The sequence below is a fragment of the Coenobita brevimanus genome, chromosome 103 (genome assembly GCF_032717465.1).
Source record: "Coenobita brevimanus isolate Jiangsu-jjx chromosome 103, ASM3271746v2, whole genome shotgun sequence".
NCBI lineage: Eukaryota > Metazoa > Arthropoda > Malacostraca > Decapoda > Coenobitidae > Coenobita > Coenobita brevimanus.
Window position 1 is genome coordinate 1990617 of NC_137056.1, and position 27284 is coordinate 2017900.

Consider the following 27284-nt stretch of genomic DNA (forward strand, 5'->3'; position numbering starts at 1 on the left):
TTATACAACAACTTTAAAAGCACAATAACAAAAATGAGTTTCTCTGGAGTATGACATAAATGACATACTGTACTAGGTAAAAGACTGGTCCAATTATATGAGGTGTGACTATTACAAAAGTATTTACAAACTGTTCATAAATAACTACAGAACTGCTCTACCTTACTCTACATTTATATACAAATATTTTCAGGTACTGTATAATCTATACAGTATCTCCCCTCAATTCAAACTTACAACACACACGCACAGCTGCAAGCAATCTTAGAACTTCAGTGCACTGAGCTCTGTTCATGATTACACAAAAAGAACTGAGGGAAGAGTTCAGGTGACACTGGAATGGGAACAACTCTAAAACACAAAATATGCACTCATAAGTTTCCTGTAGCACAGCCAATGCCACCATACGCATGGACCAGCTTAAGTTTGTACAATTCTGCCACCAATTGGTTGTACACATAAACAAACATAATTCAGTTCTTACCATTTTGTCAACTGTTTGCACACGAACATAATCACCAAATACTTAAAATACATTTAAGCTCAATACAAATTTGTACATACACATTCATGCACACCACACACATACACAATAATTGTAACCACACAAGTATACGAGATCCACAAACACTAACAGTATGTAGAGACTCCATTGCCTAATGTCTTCATGAGTGTGTAGCAATCCTGGAGGCGACGCTTGTCCCCAATCTTCTCCAGTGTCTTTGCAGCCTCAGCCAGCATGCCAGCACGCTCCCCCGGTGATGACAACAGCGGGGATGGCAGGTGACGACACGCCAGCATTAATGCTGCAGCATGTTCACGGTCACCACTAAAGTGTTCCAGCTTTTTATCTGTAACATGCAAGAAATGTTACACATATCAAACTGCAGTTAAGTGATATTATCCCAAACCTATTCCATCCTTCCATCATCATCATCATCTAATCCTGTGTTGTCCCATGAGCGTAGGAGCCCAGGGCTAGGTAAGTCAGTCCTGACTGTTAAGATGAGAGTGACCAGCCTCAATCATGAAAGTGGCATTGCGTGAGCAATAAACCCCAACCATCCCTTGGATATAACCTACAAGGCTTAATCCGAGTGGAGTGCCCTAATTACCCACTAAACATCCACCCTTCATCCAATCTTATGTTGCCCCAAGATGAGTATAGAAGCTCAGGGCTAGGCAAGTTGGTCCTGACATTTAAGATGAGAGTGACCAGCCTCACTCATCCATGAGTGACATTACATGAGCAATAAACTCCAACCACCCCTTGGATATAAACCAACACAGGCTCAATCCAATTGGGGCCCCTTGATTATCCACTAAACCATCATGCACCATAATTTGGTTATATGGTTACCACCCAGCTTAGTACATGGTTTCCTGTACCATTTGGCTTGTCACTCAGTGTAGAGTCACCTACAGGCAGAAGGAAGAGGAAAGAATGAAAGAAATAAGGTGATGGAAGGAAGTGAAGAAAGGGCAGACACTTGAGAGCAGCACTACATCGAGTGAATGGATGGTGAGCACCCCCACCTACCACCACCCACTAAACATCATCTACTTAATCCTTTATTATTCCAATAAGAGCATATGGGCCAAGGGCTATGCTATTCAGCCCAGAAACTGAAAATGGGTAACCAACTGCTCATACTCAAGAGGCATTCTGGGATCAATAAATTCCAACAACCTGTTGAATTTTGACCCTATGGGCCACATCCAGCTGGAGTGTTTAAACTGACCATCATATGTCTACTTATTGACCATATGATACCACCCAGTGTAATAAACGGCTTCCTAGCTTATCACTTGGTGATGTGATACGAACCCTTGACCCTTGCTGCAGATAATAAAATTGTCTGGATAGCAAAATAGGTAAATTTATAATATACATACATACATCATCTAAACCTGTGTTGCTCCATGAGGAGCATAGAAGCCCGAGGCTAGGCAAGCTGGTCCTGACATTAAAGATGAGAGTGACCAGCCTCACTCATCCTTGACTGGCACTGCCTGAGCAATAACCCAATTTTCAACAAACAAGTAAACCACCAGATTCCAAGGATTAAATGGTTAAGGACTTAATATTGGTACTGATCCCTGCCATAGAAAATCAACGATCCAGAGAAAGGGTGATCAGAAGTGGCAGATGGAATATAAAGGTACTTTGGGTGGGAAAGGAGGTCCGGATGATGATGATGATGATGATTCTATTAACTTCAGTTACAACTCCTTCAATATAGTGCATTTATTTTAACCTGATGAAGATCCCTAACCCCTTTCAGCCCTCCTGGTCAAGGGTAGTCAAGATTGGAGGGTCGATGCAACTACACCAAGGACTTATTCCTCACTCAACCTAGGTTCATAAAAAATAATGCCACCGTAACTTAAGTCGTGGGAATGACCCAATGTTCTCAGGTAAAATATAGACTATGCAGTGCATTTACCCCAATCTGACAAAGACCCCTTGCCCCTTTCAGCTTGGTTGGCCAAGTGTGGTCAGATTAGCCCATTAACCTAGAAACCAATGAGAATTCAATTCTACAGGAAATGGTGGAGGTACTAACCTTTGCCACAGATAACAGAAGGTCGACTGGAACGGTGTCTGAGGGAGCGGTCCAACAACTGCTGTGTGCGGGCCGGTGAAGCTCCAGCCATCATACGCAGCGTGGCCTCATGAAGGAACACCCGTGCCAGCACACCCTATCATAAACATCAGTCATCCTTAACATGGTTACAAATTACTAACCAAGGAGACTCATTCCTACCTCAAAACCAAGACTCGCTGAAAATCGCGCAACCATGGTTTAAGTTAAGAGAGTGGCCCAGTTCCATCAGATGAAAAGCAAATAGTAAACAGTATCACAAATAACTACTGGGTATGCATACAACAAATCAACTATGCCTAGTAGCATGACAGCTATGCTTAAGGGTGGATTGGTACAGGGAGCTGATTAACATACATGTAAAATAAACAAAATACTGTATAACAACAGTACAACTTGTTAATTTCACAGTAGTGTTACAGCTAACTGCAGTATTAATAGAGGATCCTCCAGATATGAACCTGGAGGACCGCAGGCTGAAGTTGCCCTTTTCCAGCAGTCCACCATCCACCTTCCAGGGGATACGGAGGCAGTTGAGGAACATTTACACAACCAGTCAGCTGAGTTGCCTGACTATATTGGTGTCACAACATGAAGGCATTCCTCACCAGCACCTTGTTAACTTCAGCAACATGTAAACATCCTTAAACCCATCGACGTACTGGGCAATGATGGAGGAGACGCCTGAGCAGAGCCAAGTCGTGTCTGAATCCCTTCAACACTTCTGGATGAGCCACTTGGACAGCATCGCAGTCTGGTCCTCCTTCCCTTTCATTCTCCCACAACACACCACGCACACCCAGCACCCAATCAACCACCAGTAGTTGTACACTCTGTTGACACAGAAATAATATGATTATAGTTTCCTCTGTGTCCCAAGTGTCTACCAGCTGCTGTACAATAACAACAAAAAGCAATATGGCATCAGCATCCTCGTGTTCAAGTCTCTAACAGCAGCTGTGCACTCTGTTGGCATGAAAGTAATAGGGTTATAATTTCTATTGTCAGTCTCTTCCATCTTGGCTTAGTATGGACAAGGACATCTTATTAAATAGGCTACACTACGCATACTCATAATTTACCGTAAATGACAATGTGGTTCAAACAAATACTTCACTCACATGGCTATGTAAATTTTAAAAACCTCATACTTCCCTGGCAAAAAATGCTGATGAAAATACTAAGCTTTACCATAAAAACTCTTTTGTTTAGTAAACAAAAGCCCAAAGCAATAAACAAAAAATTAATGAGATGAGGCTCTAAACAATAAACAACAACCTAAGAAAATTATAGACCAACACAGATCTACTGGATACCCATCACAGAAGAGAAGAAGCCACAAACATGATCTCCCTCAACCCAGTGACATGAGAGGCTTGCACTGTTTGTGCTGGATGGTGAAGTCATTCACTCCTACCCTAATACAAATAGCCATATTCAACTGAGATTAGGAGGCATTCCAGTACCTCTTCCTTGACACCACGAGTCTGAGTGACATCCACTCACTCAATGTAGTGCTGCTCTCGGGTGACTGCCGTTTCCTCTCTTCTTTCCTTCCTCTTCTGTCATTGTTTCCTTCTTTCTTTCCTCTTCCATCTGTCTACAGGTGACTCAACACTGAGTGACAAGCCAAACTGTTTCCTGTACACCAGAAAACCATTTACTACATTGGGTGGTAACCACATAACCAAAAAGTATGGCGCCTGGTGGTTTTGTGGGTATTTAAGGTGCTCCAGCTGGATTGAGCCTCTGTAGATTTATATCCAAGGGGTGTTTGGGTTTACTGCGTAATGCCACTCAAGAGATTAGTGAGGCTAGTCACACTCATCTTAAATGTCAGGATCAAGATGCCTAGCCCCGGGCTCCTACAATCCTCATGGGGCACCACAGTATGAGATTGTAGATATTAAATAGGCACTAGAATATATCTTATAACACAATGTACAGGATGTAGTGTCTGCTGAAGACATACACAGCTTGTCACCATGAATGTCAATCCACATAATGTATATCCACAATCTTGTTGTTCCTGACCATCAAGAATTCTCAACATGTGATGTACCTCAAACAATCTCTTTTTTAGTCCAGAAAACCAAGAATTTCATGACATATTCAAACACGTGGAGTAACCAGCCCTCGTCATTTAGTCCACGTGAATGGAAATCTGCCAGACACTACGTCACACCACACATCCTCTCCAAGCTGTATATAATGTCACAGAGATTCCCTTCAGATTCGAAGGGGTTGGAGGAAGGCCTGATAACACGAGGGTCAGCTAGGAGGCTTTCCCGTCACGCTACGTTATGCTGCAAATCACAATTCGATACAACTGTACAATAAACTCCGTAACCCAAGAGTGCTCAAATTCACCTTGCTGATACACAAAAAAAAGAGAGAGAGAGAGAGAGAGAGAGAGAGAACCTACCTATTCACTCTAGCTGATGACACACCGTGTAATAAGCGGCAACAAGTTTGAGCCATACTATGTCTCACGACCATGTTCTGGCAGTGCTCCAACAATCTACAACCAACCTCCTCATCTCCCTACAAGTACCTAAGACTACGCTTGAGATTGGTGGCAAGCGGTAATAACGAACCAAGAGTGATAAACTACGCCATCGAGAAGATGATGTGTGTATATATGTATTCTTGCTTCTACCAGATGAACTTACCCAGTTTGCCGGAGCTCACTTGCAGAGAATGAATCGACAAAGACTACATCTAACCCCTCCAGCAAGAAAAGTCAATCTTAAGTTGAACAAATCATCTAGAGAAAGCTAGAATAACATCCAAACGGCATCCCCGAACTGAAGGCATTAATGATTTAGCACATTACCTACCTGATCATAAGTTATTTATTTATCATTCAAATCTTACCTAGACTACTTAACCTTTCACTACAATAAGCCTTCTGTATGGGTAACTGGAGGTAATTTAACCTTATTATGGGAAGCCTTTCCTAAGCTGAAAGCAATAAAAACAGACATCACACCTATGGGGTTAAATGACACAGAAGATTACTGTGGATGCATGCAAATTCTAATATAATAAGAGGTGCTTGGGAATCTATGCTGACAATAATACTGGTCCACAGAGGGTAGGGTTAGTTTCCAGCAACAATATCGTTATGGCACAAAAAGGAAGGAAAAAGTTTCCGGCCCTTCAATCCCAAAATAATGAAAATGGAGTTAGTTTCTTTCTCTATTATCCCAATGATGAAAACACACTGGTAAGTTCTGACCTGGCTATAAATGTTTAGCAGTTCACTGTATGACACTAACCTACATAACTCTTATGGTGTGATAGGGAATCTGATAAGCACTGTCCCATCCTACGAAGTGCTATAATGTAATTATGATTCCTAATTTTTTATATTAGAAAAATAATAAATCACCACACTGACAATTTCCCACATCAGAAAAGGGGAGTGTTATGATCCCAAAATACTTAAAGTGTGACTGCAGAAGCTTCGATATCACAGAGAATAATATGTGAAAAGGGTCATATAGTCAAACACAAACTGTTCATAAAGTATATAAGCCATTCTGCTATGGGGGGGGGGGTATTGGTACTTCAAATTTACAAGATCAAACTGTAACTTCACAATGGCTGTTTCCTCCACTTAATACAAGCCTTCTATAAAACACTTTCTCCCTCCTTTTACAACCTACAAATCAGTCTCAAGTTTCACCACCACAAGAGTTGATGACTGTTTCTGTCGTGTGAGATACTACAGATTTGAATACAAAGTCATGACTGTGTGAAATCTGACAAGCCTTAGCAATGATGTAGGAATGAATGTCTTTCCTGACTAGTCAAATGCATCCTGCAATCTGACTACAACGCCCGGGTGTGATGTTACGCAGTGAAGATGATTCCTTGCGTCTTGATGAGCCAGGTGCCATTCACCAGTCATCTTTCTCTGATCGTTCTTTTGCATATAGAGCCCCTAGATTATATAACAGATTGCCATTGTCCATAAGACAACTCTCTACTGTTGAATCCTTTAAGAGACAGCTGAAAGCCTTTCTTTTTTCAAAATGCTACGATCTGGAGAGAGGTATTATGAAAGATGATTATAGGGTTTAATTTTTGCCACTTTCATGTATATATGATGTAGCTTGTATTATATACAAGAAATGTCACAATTCTTGTAATTGTAAAAATAACGAGCGCTAGTGAATTCCCAAAAGGAAGAACTGGCGCTTTTGAGAAACAAAAGGCCAGATTATTATTATTATTATTATTATTATTACAACTGGTCATGAACTGAGCTGGAAGGAGTTATGGACCTTTGCCAGATAAAAAACACTATGACTGACTATAATATAAAACACTAGCAGCCCATTCTATATCTATTCCCTTCATGGTGTTAGGGAGTGATGCATGGATTTTGTAGTCATATGCATCTTTAGAATTGATGACTAACCTATTTCCTCTGTTGGCACCGCCTGATGGAAAGTTTTTAATTATGTGCTGCCACCATGAGACTGGTTGTCTACCCTCATTTTTACCAGACTACAATCATCCAACCTTGGGTTTTCACATCTTGGAGCGGATAACAGACAAGTGGGTGTTACTTGCTAGTATTTTCACAATGCTATAGTTACCTAATAAATTAAAAACATCACTGTAACTCCTTCAAGCCTATACAGTCACACGCAGCCAAGGCCTACTCTCAAGGGCCGCAATGCAGCAGCACTGCAAGTTTTTAATTCTGCAATGCAACTACAATGCATCCTTGCTAGTGGCATTCATGTGACTCTAAAGCACACTAATTACTGTGACAGAAAACATTTGTATTCTCTCCTTGGGTAGAAAAAGTCATTACATATGATTAACCCAAGCAACATTATGAATTTAAGATTATTATCTGTTCATCTCTTATAACAACCCTCTATAAAGATGCACTGCTGAATCATGAATACCATATACTGTACAGAATACTGATATTCAACAGTGGAAAGTGACAGACACAGTACCTGTATCGTACAATGACAGCAAGTAATTCTCTTATCTGATAGCTGATACAGGAGACAAAAACTCTTATTACACAAAATATTAAAAGTTTAACCCGATGAATTCAATCATGTATTGTGGGGGGGTTATTCTTCCAACCTCTAGCCAATTTTATCCCAGCCAAGGGAGACTTGCCACTATAAGGGAGTTAATGCAAACTACATTTACCCTCACTAATTTTAAAAAGTCTCTCCTGAGCTGAGTACCATTGTCTGAAGATACAAGAATAACCTACAAGTAAGTCAGGAGATTGAAGGGGTTAAAACACCAGTTTCATACAATTTTTTAAAACTTGGTTAAAATGACATGATGATCAACACTTAACTGGGCAAGCCACGCATAACTTTCACGAGTATACCCCATTCCTGGGCTGGGGGTGAGTTGCCAACGATATGAAGTTGTGTTGCCTTTGGGGGCTTCACGAATTTGCCACTCATGAGAAGCATGAAATGTGTATACACTGTTTTGCTTTGATGTAATATAGCACACACACACACACACACGATATATATATATATATATATATATATATATATATATATATATCCATCCATCATCCAATCCTACATTGCCCCATGAGGAGCGTAGGAGCCCAGGGCTAGGCAGTTGGTCCTGACATTTAAGATAAGTACTGTATATGGTAAAAAGAAAGTAAAAAGTTGCACATTTTGTTATGATTCTCAACCGCATATTCGCTTTGTGATCTCTTGCTCTGGCTGGTAAGTGCAAATCCATTTTTTTATGATAGAATGCTGGTTTTGGTGTCATTTTAAAGCTGAATAGTTGTGCTTTATTGCAGTACAGTATGTGCAAAACAGGAAAACAGAAAATAAGTCAAAATGACAAGTTGAAGTTAGGCAAAAACTAAAAAGTTTATACCCTGCCTTAGAAACATATTTGCCAAGAATAAAGTAACAAAGCCAGGAGTCATACCTGCCACGCACAGAGCAAGCATTCCGCGACACTATGCCCGAGTCTCTGTTATGATGCGTAAACGTGACTTATGGTAAATATTTTACAGAAGTCTCTTAAAATGAATGTGGTACGTGGGGGGGCTCACCATCCACTCACTCGATGTAGTGCTGCTCTCAGGTGTCTGCCCTTTCCTCTCCTCTATCCTTCTTTCCATCCATCCTCTTCCGTCATTCTTTTGCCTGTGGGTGACTTAATACTCCCTCTTCTGTCTTTTTCCTTCATTCTTTCCTCTTCCTTCTGCCTGTGGGTGACTCTAAACTGAGTGACAAGCCAAATGGTTTCTTGTACACTAGGAAACCATTTACTACGCTGGGTGGTAACCATATAACCAAATTTTGGCGCCTGCTGGTTTAGTGGGTAACAACAGCACTCCAGTCGGATTGAGCCGGTGAAGGTTTATATCCAGGGGGTGTTTGGGGTTTATTGCTCACGTAATGCCACTCAGGGATGAGTGAGGCTGGTCACTCTCATCTTAAACGCCAGGGCCAACTAGCCTAGCCCTGGGCGCCAACGCTCCTCATGGGGCACCATAGGATTGGATGATGGATGGATCTTAAAATGACAAATAAATTCGTCATCAGAATCTCTGAGGCCAGAAAGTGTCATCAGAATCTCAAAGGGTTAACTCCCACTTCCATGTTTCCAGGCTGCATGCTATTTCTTACACACGCAAGAAGTTGAATACACAACAGACTCTTGGGTCTTGAAACCTCACTAAAATCATAGACACTACATTACTGACCTGCACCATGGAGTTTGGTTCCCTGTATGCTGCCTGCTGGATAGACTCACTGAGGGCAGCACCAGCACGGTCACATAGACACAGCACTGACGACGGTGAACTGTGACCCAGCTGACGTCGTGCTCTGTAACATATTACCATTTATACCAATGTTATGCAATAAACCAAAATCAAGTGGAGCAAAAGCTTTATGAATGAAACAAAATGTTGTTGGCTCAAGCTACCTCCAAACCAAATTTGAAGCAATAAACCCCAACCACCCCTTGGATATAAACCTGCACAGGCTTACCTACCAACCAAATTTTAAGAAAATTTACAAAACTGCAGAATTCAATCACTGTGTCCCACAAAAAATTTATCTACACCCACACACCCTAATCCCATAAGGGTGGTGGTTTGACTTTGAGTTAGCTGTTTTACAGAGATGGGCACTAACTATCTGCCAAACTACTTGTTGACACATAGGGAACGCGTAGAGTTGGTTACATGGTTACCACTCAGCACTGCAAATGGTTTCATGGCTTACAGGAAATAATTCACAAGTCATTCCTTACTGAAAAAAAAAATATATGGTGGCTAGCATCTGGTTGTCTCTGAACAAATCCTTACCAAAAGTAGCTATTTGGCTTCTGCACATCCACATTTCCTAAAGGTTTGGTGAAAACTCCACAACTTTTCGAGACATTTTGGCAACACACACACACACAACGACAAGAAGAAGATTGCTTCCCTCGCCTTGCTAAAGGCAGATGATGATTAAAAAAAAAAAAAAAAAAAAAAAAAAAAAAAAAAAAAAATGGCAGCTGGCATTCAGTCATCTTTGATATACTTCTTACCAAAAATAGGCTTCTGCACATCCGCATAGATGCTATTCCCTAATTTGGTGAAAATTCATCCATGACTTTTCAAGATATTTTGGCAACAGATATATTCATACACCAACAAAAATTATATCACCTTGCCTTGCCAAAAGGTGGGCGATAAAAATACATACTGGAAATGTGTCAATATGGCATTGACAAAGATAATACTGCAATATTAAGAAATTACATTTAATGCATTTCCTATATTTTAATATGAATACTCCTAGTTATACCCCAATCCTGCTCCTCACAACTGCTTTTTCAGACATAGAATACTGTACCTGTATGCCATTTCCCCCCCCACCCATACCATATGGATATGCACATTAAAAAACACACTGCATTTCAGAAAAGTTAACTACCAATCCATAAAGCACTCAAAATAACTATGGTTTGTTCACTTTAATCTGTTCTAGTAGGTCAATGGCATAAAATGACAATGCTACAGTTCTACACCCTTTCCACAGCACTTCACTGTGATCAGCATCATATTCTAGTGTTAACCTATTGTTACAACTAAGTAGTAATGACAGAGCAGTTACAGTTTCAGATTTTTAGGCTGTAAAAAAAAAAAAAAAAAAAAAAAGTTACACTCTCAATCAGTACACTTACTTGACTGCATGGAGTACAGCAATGGGGAGTGGGTCTTCTGATGTTTTGAGGTCTTCTGGGATATTCTCTAAGGTGGGATAGAGTGCTTCAGCCTGTTCATCCTCACCCAACAACCAGTGAGCCACAACACCAAACAGGGAACCCCACCAACTGCATACCTGGGATGGAAATACATTCATCATTCATTCATTCATTACCTAATCCAGTGTTGCCCCATAAGAAGTGTAGGAGCTCAGGGCAAGGCAAGTTGGTTCTGATTTAAGGTGATAGTGACTAGCCTCACGCATCTGAGTGGCATTACGTGAGCAATAAACTTCAACCTCCCCTTGGATATAGCCTAAACCTGCACCAGCTCAATCTGATTGGGGCACCTTAATTGCCCACTAAACCACCAGGTGCCATGGCACCATTATTTGGTAATATGGTTACCACCCAGCGTAGTAAATGGTTTCCTGGCGTACAGGAACCCATTAGGCTTGTCACTCAGCGCAGAGTTACCCGCAGACAGATAGCAGAGGAAACAATGAAGGAAAGAGTTACAGAGGAGGAAAGATGGAAAGAAGGAAGGACGAAAGGAAAGGGCAGTCACCCGAGAGCAGCATTACATCGAGTGAGAGGATGGTGAGTGGCCTCACCAACCACTAATGGAAGTACATAATACAATAAACACATTTAACAGTACAATATGAATTACTTAAGGGGATTAAGAACACAAATATAATCAACATCCAATACACAAAGGAGTAAAATGTTAATAATACACCTACATTACAGTACATGTATCACTGCTCCTTAAACTCACACTACGATACTTTGCATATTAGGTCAAACAAATCACATTAAGTATACCAGTAGCAAGATCTAAAACTACTTCAGCAAAATAAGACAGATGCTCTCCAAGGTTAACAAAACACTGGAAATGATGTCAAATCCATTCTCACCCTCTGATATGAGGAGTGAATTAGGCTGGTATATGAGCGTATAAATACTAGTGATAAAAAGCAGCGTATCACAGGAAGCATGCGGTAGGAAGAACATGATAAACCACGAGCTCCTACTAAACAGCATTCAAGTGAGATGTTATGCAGTAATATATATAGGTGGGGTACCGTAGGATTGGATGATGGATGGATGAATGAATGAATGAGTGATATAAATGGTTTCCTGGTGTATAGGACACTATTTGGCTTGTCACTCAGTGTAGAGTCACTCATAGGCAGAAGGAAGAGGAAAGAATGAAGGAAAGAAAGACAGAAGAGGGAGTGTAAAGTCACCCATAGGCAGAAAGAAGAGGAAATAATGAAGGAAAGAAGGAAGAGGAAGGAAGAAAGAAAGGAAAGGGCAGACACCCCAAGCAACACTATATCAAGCTGAGTGGATGGTGAGTGCCCCCACCAACCAGAGACATATATACATGTACTGTATATACATATCTACAGTATGTATAAATATATATAAGGCTGTCAACAAAAACTGTTATCCTCAAGTCTGAATAACTTAGATAAAGGCACTGATCATTACTATATGCATTACAAATATATTCTGATAATGAAAAATTCCTAAGTGACTAAAATCTCAGGTCAATGCTGACAACTTCAACAGCCTAGAAGAGCCTTCTTATCCCATTTGGGTTAAACACAACACTCAAGTGAGAGCTTTTTTTATTTTATACCTATAAACAAGAGGTTTTTCTTTAGCACAGGCAACTGTTCCAACTGGAGGAGTTAGATGTAGCCTTCATTATCCCCGACAGCTAAAAGCTCTTCCTAGAGCTGAATATTATCTATGGAGGAGGAGGGCAGTCTAAGGGTAAGGATATAAATAAGTTACCTCATCTCGAGCTGCAAATGCAAGGGTGGAGGATGGAGGGTATGTGTCATTAAGCAGTTTGATGTAGTCCAGCACATCTGAAGTCTTTGTGCGTCGCCCAACCTCATCCCCATCCTCAGCCTTGTCCCCAGGGTTCATCAAAGTGGAGATGGCTCGCTCTATCAGGTGCTCTCTATAATATCAGCAGCATATTTACCACTATATTAAAATCAGGTTGGACTCACTCTAAATGCTCTCTGGATACAATCATCACTCTAACTTTTAGTTAAATTCCCATTACCGGTAAGTTAAAATGGGGATGGGAGGATCCAGAAATACAAATACACAGTACAAATGCAGAATTGTGAACAATTCCTAGCACACAAAATAATTTACCAATTTACTACCCGACCCCATACCCCACCAATAATCTCATGTAATAAGTACAAAATAACTTATGATGCATACCATGACAAAACTGTAGTTTCTCATCCCATCCTTCTTTCATCTGTCTACAATTATATTCAAGTACAGTACATTTCTCTCAGACAAGCAAAAATTAATAAAAAGGATGATAAAGTCAAAATTTGCTTAAAGTGAGATGTGTGGAGGATAAATGCTACTTTAAATGAAACAACTACAAGGTTGTGCTTCAAAAAATATACTGAATCAAATACAATTCTAAACAAGTAAGAGGTACTGGTTCATCAGCAACTTAATAATGAAAGGACAACATGACTATTTGTACATGCTCTATCAACAAGTTACTTCAATTACCTGTAGAGGAGGAGGAGGTAGGATAGTGGGTCTGCCTTGTCCGTGAGTTGTGTAAACATGGACTTGCGATCAGCATCATAGGACCATTTGTGAGAGACAAAGAACCGTTTTCCTGAGGGAGTGAACAGCCACTTGATGCCATTTGAGGCTCCTCCTTTCTGCTCCATCCTTGCTCTGATGCGCTCAGACCGACTCAGCAGGAGACGGGCCAACCAGCGGCACCTCTCTGGCAAGCTCTCCTTCACACGCAGTACACATGACACCAGCATCTCTGCCATAGTGTTACCTGGGGAATGAAGGGGAGTGAGAGAAATCATCATTAAACCAAGTTTCAAACTTACACATCAGTCCTCCAGTTCAATATAAACCATCAAACCCTAAATAATAATTCAAACATTTAACAGGCACCCATCACAAATATAAGCACAGTTTATCAAAACTGCACTCACACCCTAAAGGTACAGTACCTCTGTTGACTCCCTTGAGACTGAGGATGTCTTACATTATTTTTCCTATCCCCAACAATTCTACTTATGGTAATTTAGGGAAGACTTCTTGCATCAAAGGGTTGATTAAGTCTACATCTAACTTGCCTCTTTGGACAATCTAAAGCTTAACTGTACAGTCTGGTGGAAGCAAGAATGCAATGACATCCACAAGTCTAAGGCTAAAGAGATCGCTGGCATTTGTCTCTCCAACGGAAAGCTATGTAATGGCTTACCTGGAAGGGACCCACTCTCAGCCAGATTGATGGAGGTGAGGGCAAGGTAGAGGCCCAGGAGGTGTGAGGTGTCCTGCGTGTGGCCCATCAGGTGCAACTGGTGGAGTCGGTGGTACACGCGGGCACATTCACTCACACCATCACGCACTTCATCTCGCAATGACCTAGTGGAAACAAGGGTATAGATCAAAGATTACTATGTGTAAACAGGAAGTACAGTAGTACCTTCAAACACTTCATCTCGCCATGGCAGTGGAAGCAAGGGCTCTGTTGAGTAGTTATATTATTTATGCAATATTCACATAAACTTGTTTTGTTTTATTTATAAAGGCTCTAACATGCTTGCATACCTAGTGGTGGCTCTCTATGCTGCTCGATTTCTAGCAGCTTCCCTATTCATTCCCATATCCCTGAGGTCAAACTCGATGACCTCGTCCAAGGTCTTCTTCAGTCTGCCTTTCGCAACCCTACCCCTAATGTTAACACTTCTCGCTTTCTGTACCCAACTGTCATCCCCCATCCTCTGCACATGCCCAAACCATCCTAATCTACCTGTCTTCATCACAACACCAATACACTCCAGTCCCATTCTACCTTTTCACTCTTCCATCATAGACTTCATCTTGCAATGGCTTAGTGGATGCAAAGGTTTGGAAGAGAAGGTACAACAACCTTAAGGTATGTATTTCATCTTGCAACAACCTAGCAGAAGCAAGGAGCAAGCCAAGAGGTGACTAATTTATGCAATACTCTAAAGCACATCTTTCAGCAACCTTGTCAGAGCAAGGGTTTACCAGTGGTTACAATACCTATGCTAACAAATAAGTGCCCCCCAAAAATAAAAGTTGATGAAAAAGTATACCAGACGCTGATGTGACAATATGAAAGAAGGATAAGTCCACAGTATATATATCTGGAGTTAGGCATGTTAAAGGTCAGTGTCAAGATGGACTGAAATGGTAAAAGTGACAATATATAATAAATAAAAGAGCTACAATGTTGCCCAATGGAGACATATATAGACAAAGAAAAACTGATAGGTAGAGACGAAAGTAAACATACAACACTCACTGGTGCAAGAAAAGTCCACCTGCATACTTGGCCAGCCATGTGCCAACATGGAGGCGCTGTAGCACCTGCCGGGTCCACTGCCACATCACACCAATCACCTTCTCCACAAATGAGCCAGGCAGAGGCCGACCCACTGCCGCCAGTGCTAAACCATACTGATGGCTTGCACGACTGTAGCTTCCCTGTGGAGGTCGTACCACAGATAACATACATAATTAAATACATAAGAATAATGCCACTGATGTGGACCATGGTACACCTTTTCCACGGACTGGATGCTAAAACCATGTGCTATAACCAACCATTTAATTCCTAACAGTCGGAACTTTCTGTATTATTCTTTAATATCTTAACCTTCCTACCTGGACACTTCCAACAGTTTAGCAAAGAGCTATGCTTGGCTACTTTATTCCTGGATCCTATCCACTCGTTTGCTAAGTGGGAAATGAGTTAAGATGAGTTCTTTTGAACTAAATAAAGGCGTATGACATTTTCAAAAGACCTATGGCCAACCTTACCTTAGCCATGTCCAGATCTGCCTGTTTGCGATGTCGCCAGAATGTGTCAGCCGTGACATCTTTCATCAAAACGGGCTCTCCATACACAAACACCCTCACCAACACCACTGCTACTGTCACGACATTCACCAACCACACTAGGGCAGATGAACACACCAGCTGACGCAGTGAAAACATTCCTGGCAAAGTAAATAAGACTGAATGAAAAGATGGAAAATCATCATCATCATTCCTGAAAATAAGACTGAATGAAATGATGGAAAAAAAATATCATCATCATCCAGACCTCCTTTCCCACACTAGGGCAGGGTGAGGAGTAGCAACATCCAGACAGCCAAAGTCTGCCCACTCCAATGGGGTACACTTCCAGTAACTCATCATTCAAACCCCCACAAAACTGGCTCTATCTGATAAGCCAAAAATTTTCACAACACTGTGTAGCTTCACAAAATTAATGAAGGAATATATGAACTGATGGATGAATGAAGTTGGACAGACGAGTGAACGACAAGTTGGCTCTACAGTATGAAACGTATTTAGGGTACCCGAGTCACAGCAAGTTTTGTGCCATCTTCCTCTGTTTACTTCATCACTCTCACCACCAAAAACAAATGGGGTTGGCAAGATCCAGAAACATGAATGCAAATGCAGAACAATCCAGTTATCAAGACAGCATTATATATAAAAAAAAAAAAAAAAAAAAAAAAAAAAAAAAATCCAGTGACATAAAGCATAAAACTTTGAAGTAAGGTTTAAACATAAATGGCGAATTTCCTTCAGTACTGTAATTGGTTCTATCCTCATCATCCAGACCTTCTTTCCCACTCTAGGGCAGGGTGAGTAGCAGCTACGTCCAGATAGCCAAGTTTGCCCAATTCATTGGGCCACGCTTCCATTCATTCATCATTCAAGCCCACGGAATCCTGGCTCCATCTGATGGACCAAAAGGTTTCCATCACGTTCTGTGGCTTCACACATACCCATCTGATCGAGTCAGTTCGACCGCTGTCAAGTTAAAAAGGGGGTTCCAAATCCCTGGTCATACACTTCTCTACACAAAATTCATCCAGCCAGCTCAATCTCTTGTCAGTCCCTTGGCCTCACCAACTTCATATCCCTCTTCCTCACCCACTCATTCACCATATCTCACGACCTTCTTCTTGGCCTACCTTGCCTCCTCCCTCCTTCAAATTTGCTCAGATATACATTTTTCACCACTCTATTGTCACCTGTTCTCTCCACATAACCACACCATCTCAGTACACTCTCCTCGATTCTGGTGCCCACAGACTTCTTCATTCCACATCTTTCACGAATCACATTATTCCATAGCCTATACTGTACACTCTGTACTCCACAGACAATACTCAACAGTCCCAGCTCCACTGCTCTTATTCTTGACTTTTCATTTTCATGTCACACCATAGTCTCACACTCGAATGTTAAAGTTGGCACTAACACTTCTTCAAGTAAACCTCGCGCAGCAGCAACACTCAAGCCTCTGTTTCTTATCAAGACCCTCATAGCACCAGTTACTTTCCTTCTATGTGTCACTCTACTTTCCATTTCTTCTGTACATTTCCCTCTCTTTTCTATCACTGTACCCAGGTTATTGAACTCTCTCACCAATTCCAGTCTCTCTCCATTCACTGTAACATGAAACTGGGAGTCACCTTCTCTCAATAACCACAACTTATGCACCATCATCATCATCATCATCAGGACCTCCTTTCCCACCCTAGGGCAGGGTGAGGAGTACTAACATCCAGACAGCTACTTTATTCATTTCTACATTTACTCTCAAGGCAAGACACTCACAGACATCTAAATAACTCTGCACTGGTCTACCAAGCTCTTATCTGGTATTTGCAAGCAGTACTGCATCATCAGAATACACCAAATTTGAGACACTCATTGCAAGCAGTACTGCATCATCAGAATACACCAAATTTGAGATATTCCATCTATCACCATTCATTACCAATGCCATCCCTCTCTCCATAACTCGTGTTTTGATTTCTTTCATCACCCCATTCGTATATATATACTGAACAACCATGGGGACATCACAAAACCTTGTTGCACACCAACACTGATCATGAACCATTCACTTAGATGCCCATTTGCCCTTACATATGTTTCACTACCATCATAAAAGCTCTTAACGGCACCTAGTAGCTTACCATCTACACCATATATTCGCAAAACCTTCCACAATCCTTCTCTGTTTATTTGTCATATGCTTTTTCCAGATCCATAAATGCCATGAACACCTTATAGTTCTTCTCACAAGCTTTCTCCACTGTCTCATTTCAAATATTTGATCCACACATCCTCTGCCACCCCTAAAGCCACTGTATCCATCACTCAGTAGGCCTGATATCTCTCTTACTTTCTCTATAATAATTCCTACATATACCTTCCCTGCAACACCAATAAACTTACGCCATGATAATTCTTGCACTCACTTTGCTGACCTTTATTCTTGTACAGAGGTATTATCACAGCCTTTTCCCACTCTACTGGCAGTTTCTCATCCATGCCTTCTGACATATCTCCAACAAGCAATTCACCGTGTCCTCTCCACTATACAGTAATCCCTCCACTATCAGATGTAATAGAGCCAAAGTCATGTCCGGAAAGTGGGCCCCTGCCTGCTGGACTGGTACTCATGGACCCTACCCCAGCCTAACTTTGAAAGTCACCTAAATAACTCCCTACCAGACATGTATAGCACCTATTTAAACCTATTTAAGACCCTATTCACACCAATAATAGACATAGAGCAAGAAATATATGAAAAATAACCAGAGAATGAGGAATTAGAAGTGAGTATGGAAAATACTTAGCAATGTACAGCACGTCTGTGGCTGCCTCCTCTAAGGCTCTGGTAACAGTGAAAATGCTCTTGAAGCATGTACAGTAATCCAGTGTTGTGCTACACTTAATTCTTTGCACTGTGAGCTATAATTGTTTAACACTGCACATTTTGTTCTTAATTGCGCCATGCCAGTTTCAACCACCACTCTGCACTCCACACTTAATCCTTTGCACTCTAAATTCTAATTTCTTAACACTGCACAAGCTTGTAAATTCCCATGTGGTCTAGCAGCGAGGTACTACAGTTTATTCACTGTTTATTCACAAAAATAAGCACACGCGGCATACACTGCGATGAACATCTACCCTTGACCGTGGTTAGGCGGTAACTGGGGACAGGGTTGCCAGATCTGAGCTCTGCTACATTACCAAACTCCTCAATTTTCATTACTAAATTTAACTTTTCATAACCAAATTCTTAAACGAAGCATTTATTCTTCACTATTTATATGTACAAATGGAAATTTGGGTAGGTGGAGGCGCTCACCATCCACTCACTCGATGTAGTGCTGCTGTTGGGTTTCTGCTTTTTCCTCTCTATCCTTCCATCCTCTTCTCTCTTTCTTTTCTTCACTCTTTCCTTGTCCTTCTGCCTACAGGTAACTTTACACTCCCTCCTCCATCTTTCTTTCCTTCATTCTTTCCTCTTCCTTCTGCCTGTGGGTGACTCTACACTGAGTGACATGCCAAATGGTTTCCTGTACACCAGGAAACCATTTATTACACTGGGTGGTAACCATATAACCAAAGTTTGGCACCTGGTGGTTTAGTGAGTAATTATTGCGCTCCAATCGGATTAAGCCGGTGAAGGTTTATATCCAAGGAGTGGTTGGGGTTGATTGCTCATGTAATGCCACTCACTGATGAGTGAGGCTGGTCACTCTCATCTTAAATGTCGGTACCAACTGCCTAGCCCCGGGCTCGTACATTCCTGATGGGGCAATGTAGGACTGGATGATGGATGGATGGATGGATGGAAATAATTACTCTCCTTATAATCAGCAGCATGTTTATTTTTGCGCTATGTATGCTAGTAGATTAATCAAAGAGAACAGACAGTCCACTGTCTACATTCTCTATATCTTCATACATGTGAAAAATCTGTTTGGTTATGGATCACGCTGATTCGCTACCAAACGAACTTTTTAATACCAAATTGGCCCATATTTGGTAATGAAAAATACCAAATGGCAACCCTGACTGGTGAGGGGGGAGGAAGGAAGGAAGGGGTGAAGGGGCCGTGCATAAAATAACAGATGTTTGGTGCCGCACGCCAATTTCAAATTACAGGTGGGAAAAAAATTAGGATGGATGGGTGGGTGGGTGTGTGTGTGTGTGTGGGGGGGGGGTCTGCAGGTCCAGGCCCACAATGTCCGGAAAAGTGGGCATCCGGATAGTACAGGGATTACTGTACTTAATTCTGCATACACCACAGTTCTAAATTTATGCTTTTCTATTCTCGTCAGCTCGTACAGTACCATACAAACATGCTTTCCTACCTAATTTCAGATCCTACCGACTACTTAGTGGCAACAACGGTTTGGATGGTGACAATGTACTACATGCAGAACTGTAATACAATGCTCTCCAACACCCACCATCTCCTTCTGTTGCATCCTCCAGTATGGTCCTGCCTGGTACCTCAGAGGCAGTTGAGGCAAAGGTAGGCATAGCACGGCGAGCGAAGAGACCAAGTGGGTTGAAGGCCAGGAGAGCCAGCAAGAAAACACAAAGCATCATACGAGAGCCCTCCCCTATGTTGCGAGTCAAGGCCAGGTGGTAAGGTGGACTGCTGCCTGCAGATGCTAACTCCTGTGTAGAGTACAGTGAACATTAGTGACGATTGTGTGTCAAAATTTCTACAATATACATTACCTAAACCTTCCAGTCTTCCTGTCAGCAGAAAATTGTGCTATAAAATAGACTACAGCAGGCTCCAATTTCTGAATGGGAGAATGCCAAATTACTGACGTTTCCACATGGCTACCAATCAAGTACCGACCTCAAATTATCAACAGATAGTTAGTCTATTACAAAGCTCACTGGTGACCAATGAACAGACAAATGGTAACAGCAACACAATATAATGAACTTTCTCACTGAAGCAGTTTTATGTTACCACAGAAACCAACCAAGAGGCAATCAAACCCACCATGGGCCATTCATGAGCTCATTCTGCATACAGTAACTACATCAAGAATATTATCCCATTCACAAACCTAACACTATCAAATTTCCATAGACCCCACCACCCTTAATGAATACTCTTCTATGTCCATTTCCCCTCCTCTCAGCTGCCAAATACACTCACCTCTTCCTTTACCTCCATTTTGCCAGCCCTGGGTGAAACTGGCGGGGAGGAATCCGAGAACGGAGACCTAACAGGTGAACCATCCGAAGGTGGGGGGGTGTAAGGCGCAAGCAGATCAGTAATCTTCTGGTTTTCATCATGCATCCTGTACTTATTCAACTCTGCTCGAAGCCTTCTGTTTTGGTTCTGTAGATGCCGGATGACATCTATGGCCTTCTTTAGGATTTGAGATTTGTGCAGCTGTAGAAAAACAATTCATTAAGCAAATTTTTAGTTGTAGTTTAACCGTTCAATGTATTACCACTTTCAAAATGCTCAGTGAATATATCCTTGACATTTTAATATCCACACTGCATCGAGATGCCTGTCAGTTTTCTGTTTTGCAAAAATTCCCAAAGACCAAACATATATTCAGTTATATTTCCTTCAAAGAAAAAAAGCATACAAGTCATTAATATATGTACTGCTATAATGATAAGAAACAAATTAAACTGCAACTCTACACTATATACCCAAACATTTACTGTATGTAGAGAATATAGGGAATATTGAACATTTTGTAACAGCAGAATATAAACTAACAATATTATGTCTGACCTTTGCATCCTCCCCAGCCACAAGGTTTTTCAGTTCAATGATTTTGTCATTGATGGAGAGACGGTAGCGCTTCTCAATGGCATTGTGAGAATTGCGCTTCTCCCCCTTCTGAGGGACAATGACCTGCTTGATGGGCTGATTGACCACTCTGGCCAGTGGCAGACGATCCCCTTCCAATACCACAGGGATGCCAGTCACCACTGTGGCTGTGTCTAGACCAGCCAGTGGGGTGGCTATGGTGGCAATTGTGGGGGCTGCCTTATACACCAGCGTGTGTGGCATGGTCAAACATGTGCCAGCACTGCTGGTGTTTGTCTCTGTTTTGGGCAGCACCAACTGCTGAACTACTTGAGGTTGCTGCACCACCTGCGACACAGTTGTGGTCACCACCCTCTTGGTCAGCTGCTGGGGAAGAGTAGCCACTTGCTGTACTGCTGGCTGCACTGGCATAGTCTGTGGCTGCAGCTGTGTCAGGGAGGCTGGTTGCTGCACATTAACCTGCTGTGAGAGCAATTGCTGCAGCTGTGGTGCATCGCTCATCACCCCCGGGGCCACAGAGACCTGGGAGGCAGGGTCTATGCGGGGTGTGATGTGAGCCACCTGCCTCACCGCGGTGTTACTGTTGCTGCTGCTCACCACCACACGAGACCCAACACCATCACCAACCTGACAACCATACACATTTCATTACTCTAACCCTCACCTTCATCTTCCATGTGACCCAACACCAAAACATACCAGTAGTTTTATATAACAAAACCAGTACATCTGAGTGAAAGCAATAACCTGGTGGTATGCCAGAGCTGGTAGTCATCTTTCACACAAGAAATGCTCCACTTAATCCTCACGAGTCAGTAACTCCATCTCTTCTACTACTGTTAACACCTTTAGCCAGAAAAAAGCTACCTTTTATCATCTATTCTTACTACTGCCAGAAAAGTCATTCAACTCTCAAAAGTTATTTTACTGAAAGAGTTAACGAAAAAAGTATACCTAAGCAAATCTGAAGCAGGGAGGAGGTGAGGTAGGCCAAGAAGACGGTGGAGAGATGTGGTGAATAAGTGTATGAGGAAGAGAGGTTTGGAAGTTGGTGAGGCTGAAGGGACTGAGAAGAGATCAAGCTGCATGGATGAATTTTGTGCAGAGAAGTGGATGACCATGGAAATGACACCCCTTTTTAACGTGACACCATTCAGACCGACTTGATCAGATAGGCATATGTGAAGCTACAGTACATGGTGGGAACCTTTTGGCCTATCAGATGGAGCCAGCATTCCGTGGACTTGAATGATATATAAGTGCATGGAAGTGTGGCCCATTGAACTGGGCAAACTTTGGCTATCTGGACACTACTACTACTCACCTCACCCTAGGGTGGGAAAGGAGGTCTGGATAAAGATTATGATGTTAATGAGGGCTAAATTTGCCTGTTCATATCAAAATCAACACAAAGGTGAATAAATGTCTGCATAGCAAAAATGTAAATGTAAAAATGCATCACTAGATCGAAGAGATTAATAACTACACAATACAGAGATACCCTTTTAATCCATCAAGTTTGATTTTTTTCTTTATCCTCACTACCACAGGGCAATTTTCAACTTAGGCAAGGTTACCTCTCTCACAGGGAATTACAAGAGCAAGTAAATGGAGCACTAAATGTTAGAATATTAGCTACACAAAAGTCAAGATGGGAGAACTGCAAACATAAGAAAAGTCTATGTATTATTAAATACAATCATTGGTGAAAACTAGTAGAGAATGGAGTTATTTTCGGCCCTGTACCTACACATAATAAGTAAACATAAGTAAACAAGACAACTGAAAATGAAGACTTACTGTACTCTGTAGAGAACTGGTACTGACAAATGCCCCACTGTTGTTGCTGATGAAGCTGCTGCTCTGGGAGTATGAAGGAGAGGAGGCAAGTGTAGGAGTAGAGTTGGTGGGTGTGGGGCGCGTGTGTGTGGGGTGGGTGGGTGTGGAAGCGTGAGTAGGTGTGGCGTGACTGGGAATGGAGGTGTGGGTGGGTGTGGTGTGGGAGGGAGTAGGGTGGGCAGGTGTCTGTTGTGGGTGGGTAGGTGTGGTGTGTGGGGGTGTGGGGTGCACAGGGGTGTGTTGTGGAAGTATGTCCTGCCCTACACCCTGGCCCAAGACGTCACCATCACCAAGGTCCTCTAAAAGTCCTCCCAAGTCAAACTCCAGATCAGGAGGCCAGTGCATTTGATTCAACAGGTCTGAAAACAATACCATTATTTATACTTCTGCAGGTTTAATACCATACAAAACATACCATACTGATGCTGTTACTCATACTAGCTATACATGAGTACCAGTATATATATACCAATACATATTTCAACAGCTCTGCAAGCAACCATTATACAAATGCACTTCATTCATTCATTCATTGCCAGACGCCATGTATCCCAGACGGGGTGGCCAATGGCTTAGAGTTAATTGTTTTACAGGGAGGGGCACTAATCCTCCACCAACCCCACTTGACACGTAGGGATGCCAACAGCAACTGGTGTTCCCAGGCGGTCACCCATCCAAGTACTAACCAGACCCAAAATGCACTTCATTGGCTTTAAAACAATACCATTACCTATGCACCATAATAGTACACTCTAACAGCTCTGAAACTAGGCCTAAAAAAGCACTTTTAACTCGTGTTTTATAAAGTCTGTAGTGCCATTATCCATACAGATATTTTTTTCTAAATAACAGAACAGAGGAAGGAAAAACAAATTAAAAAAAAAATAATCCAAACACCAGATTACTGACAGCCTCCATTCATAAAAAATCTGTAACAGTTTGACTTGAACAGCTGTAGGTTGAAGTTTGGGGGAAACAACTCAGGGAAGTGAGTTCCAGAGGGATGCAATTTGGGGAGTACAAGATTTCTGACAGGCATACATTTTGCAATAAGGCTGTGTGTCATTCCAGTCATGAGTGCTACCAGACATCCGTGTAGCATGATGGATGGCATGGAGAGGTGGCACAATGGACGCAAATTTGTCTGAGCATTTGCCATGTATCTGTAAAATAGCTAATGTAAGGGAGGCAACATTCCTTATTACTTGTAAGGGAGGTAGATTATTTGTAATAACAAGGTTATTAATAATTCCAACAGGTTTGTTCTCAATTTTGTCTAGTTGTGTTAGTGCTACCTCTCCGGATCCATTCCACAAAGGTGAGAATATTCTAGCTGAAAGCACACATAATTAACTGCTCATCAGTGAAGACATTATGGACTCTACAATAATCCAAGTTTCTCTGAGATAGTTATAGCAAGTGATCTGACATGAGAGGTCCAGCTGAGGGCATTGTTAGGTGAAACACCAAGAATTTCAATACTTTTGGAGATGGTAATGTTACCATAATAGCACTAAAGGTACCATAATATACAAATCTTGCAATATCTGTTAGTAAACTGTATACCAGTATATCTGGTTTTACTAGCATTAAATGAGACTAGGTTATTTTGTCCCCAATGAGTGATCTTAGATACTGCTAAGTCTTGATTTATGGAGATGGCTGCACTGAGTTGAGAGTTGGCGATATTAAACGTTGTGAATGGGTCTTTGAGTGTGAATGAAGTCAAATGTTGAGTTATCTGCATAAGAATGGATGGGATTGCGGGGAACAGTTAAGACATCATTAATATGAACTAGGAACAGGGTTGGCACCAGAACTGATCCTTGTGACACGCTGGTATTAACTGAGTGGAAATTGTAGTATACATCATCTACTTTTACTCTCACTCTCATTTTTTTGTTGCTGAGATATGAGGAAAGCAGAGGAACAAAAGACATTAGTTTATAGAAAGGGAGTTTGGACAGGCCAACGGCCATACCACGTTGAGTACACCGCTTCCCATCCGATCAGCGAAGTTAAGCAACGTTGGGTCTGGTTAGTACTTGGATGGGTGACCACCTGGGAACACCAGATGCTGTTGGCATCCCTACGTGTCAAGTGGGGTTGGTGGAGGAGTAGTGCCCCTCCCTGTAAAACAATTAACTCTAAGCCCTTGGCCACCCCGTTTGGGATACATGGCGTCTGGCAATGAATGAATGAATGAGTCTGGACAGCAGGGAATGGTGCCACACTCCATCAAAAGCTTTAGAAATATCAAGGGCTACTGTATATCCCCATGTTGATCAAATGATTGATGGACAGTCTGAGTCAGGAGATTGAGAACATCAATGGTGGATCTTTCACGGCAAAAAACATACTGACTATCACTAATTAAGCTAATGCATTCAAGGTGTTTAACTATGTGCTTAATAATTACAATTTCAAATACTTTCCCAAGAGAAGACATGACAGCTGTTGGTTTGTAATTAGAGGGATCAGAAGAACTTCTTTTCTTTGGAAATGGGTGGATACTGGCTTCTTTCCACGAGTTGGGGAATGAAGTACAGACGCATAGTCTGAATAATTTAGCTAGAACTAAGGCAAGTTCTGGGGAGCACTTTTTCAAAACAACTGGAGGAGTTCCAACTGGGCCTGGAGCTTTGTTGGTTGGTAAATTGTCTAGGATGGATTTTACATACCTATACTGTATTTTAAGTGGAACAATTTTGGGAGAGTCAAATTCTAGTACAGGGGCGTTCTGGCTGACATCCTGTAATGTAAAATTTCTAGCAAATGTACTGGCAAGGATATTTGTTTTACCACACAGGTCATTTGTAATGTTACCATCTCAAGATTTTTGTGGGGGAATGGTGATGACTTCTTAAAGTTATCACTGAAAGAACTGAGATCCGACCAGAATATTCTATTGTCATTGGGACTGTTAAGTAGTTCTGATGCTTGGTTTTGAAGAAAGTTTAATTCTGTGAGATTTATTGCTGCTTTTGCATGGTTTCTAGCAATTTTAAATTGAAAGTGATTCATACGTTTTTTAAGTATGAGTTATATGCTAATGGCTTTTGGGTCACTGCTCTGGCACAACTGCTATAAAACCATTTTGAAGAGTTCAGTCTTTTAGTGAACAGTTGACTTGGTATGAATAAATCCATACCAGCTAGTATTAAGTCATTACTGTGGGACTTGGTAGAACTGATATCAAGAAAAGAAAGACTGCCACAGGATATCAGCAAGATAATTTCTAAATCTATCCCAGTTAGCCCTATCAATGTGCCACCAGGTCACCCTGACAGGTTCAGAACGGGGAGGTTTGGGGAAGCCAACTAATGAGGCTTTGATGAGATTGTGGTCGGAGCATCCAAGTGGTGACAGTACGTCTATCCTGTACTGAACTGGATTATTTGTCAGGAGGGGATCCAAGAGATGGGCATTATGGTCAGAACTGAGAGGAAAAATGGGGCATCAAATTCTTGGGCTGTGATGGAAAGTTATTTAAAGAGAGTAAATTAGACTATATCTTTCCAATGTACATTAATCGAGAATAGCCTACTTTCCAGGAATGAAACTGCACGTGTGAATTCATTAACCTCACCATCGTCATTCCAAACCGTTGAAGATTCATTTTTCCTAAATTCTAATTCAAGTTCAGTTCTGATATCTACGCCTCTCTACCTCCGATAATGACACGTGAGGAAAGGTGTCAGTCACGTTAACTTCATCAGCCCATACCAGGAAGGGCGACAGTAAGGTTCCTTACCTTCGTCTTCGAAGCCCTCTGGAATGTTCATACAGGGCTCCATGTTTATTTGAGCTCACTACTGACAACTATTACGATTACGTGAAGTTGTCCTTATCCTGAGAGACTAGACACCCTCACCACAAGATCTTACTAAAGACTGACCATGGCG

General features: G+C 41.6%; 1 protein-coding gene and 1 non-coding gene across 3 annotated transcripts; one reads left to right on the plus strand and one right to left on the minus strand.

Annotated features, from left to right (window-relative positions):
* On the minus strand, nucleotides 1-27259 carry SREBP (Sterol regulatory element binding protein). Of its 2 annotated transcripts, none has more exons than XM_080285006.1 (15): nucleotides 27134-27259; nucleotides 23341-23738; nucleotides 21502-22167; nucleotides 20917-21144; nucleotides 20192-20405; nucleotides 15714-15892; nucleotides 15196-15377; nucleotides 14125-14288; nucleotides 13404-13689; nucleotides 12648-12819; nucleotides 10818-10975; nucleotides 9343-9466; nucleotides 3269-3439; nucleotides 2568-2703; nucleotides 1-851 (listed from the first exon to the last, which is right to left on the minus strand). In XM_080285006.1, the coding sequence occupies exons 1-15, from the start codon at nucleotides 27174-27176 to the stop codon at nucleotides 631-633; spliced, it is 3342 nt and encodes a 1113-aa protein (XP_080141132.1). In that variant the 5' UTR covers nucleotides 27177-27259; the 3' UTR covers nucleotides 1-630. The 2 variants fall into 2 exon arrangements, with proteins under 2 accessions (XP_080141132.1, XP_080141131.1); XM_080285005.1 differs by having other exon boundaries at nucleotides 20905-21144.
* LOC145415836 (5S ribosomal RNA) lies at nucleotides 25347-25465 on the plus strand. The gene has a single exon (XR_013900143.1). It is a non-coding gene; the product is annotated as a 5S ribosomal RNA (ribosomal RNA).
* Nucleotides 27260-27284: the final 25 nt, after the last annotated feature.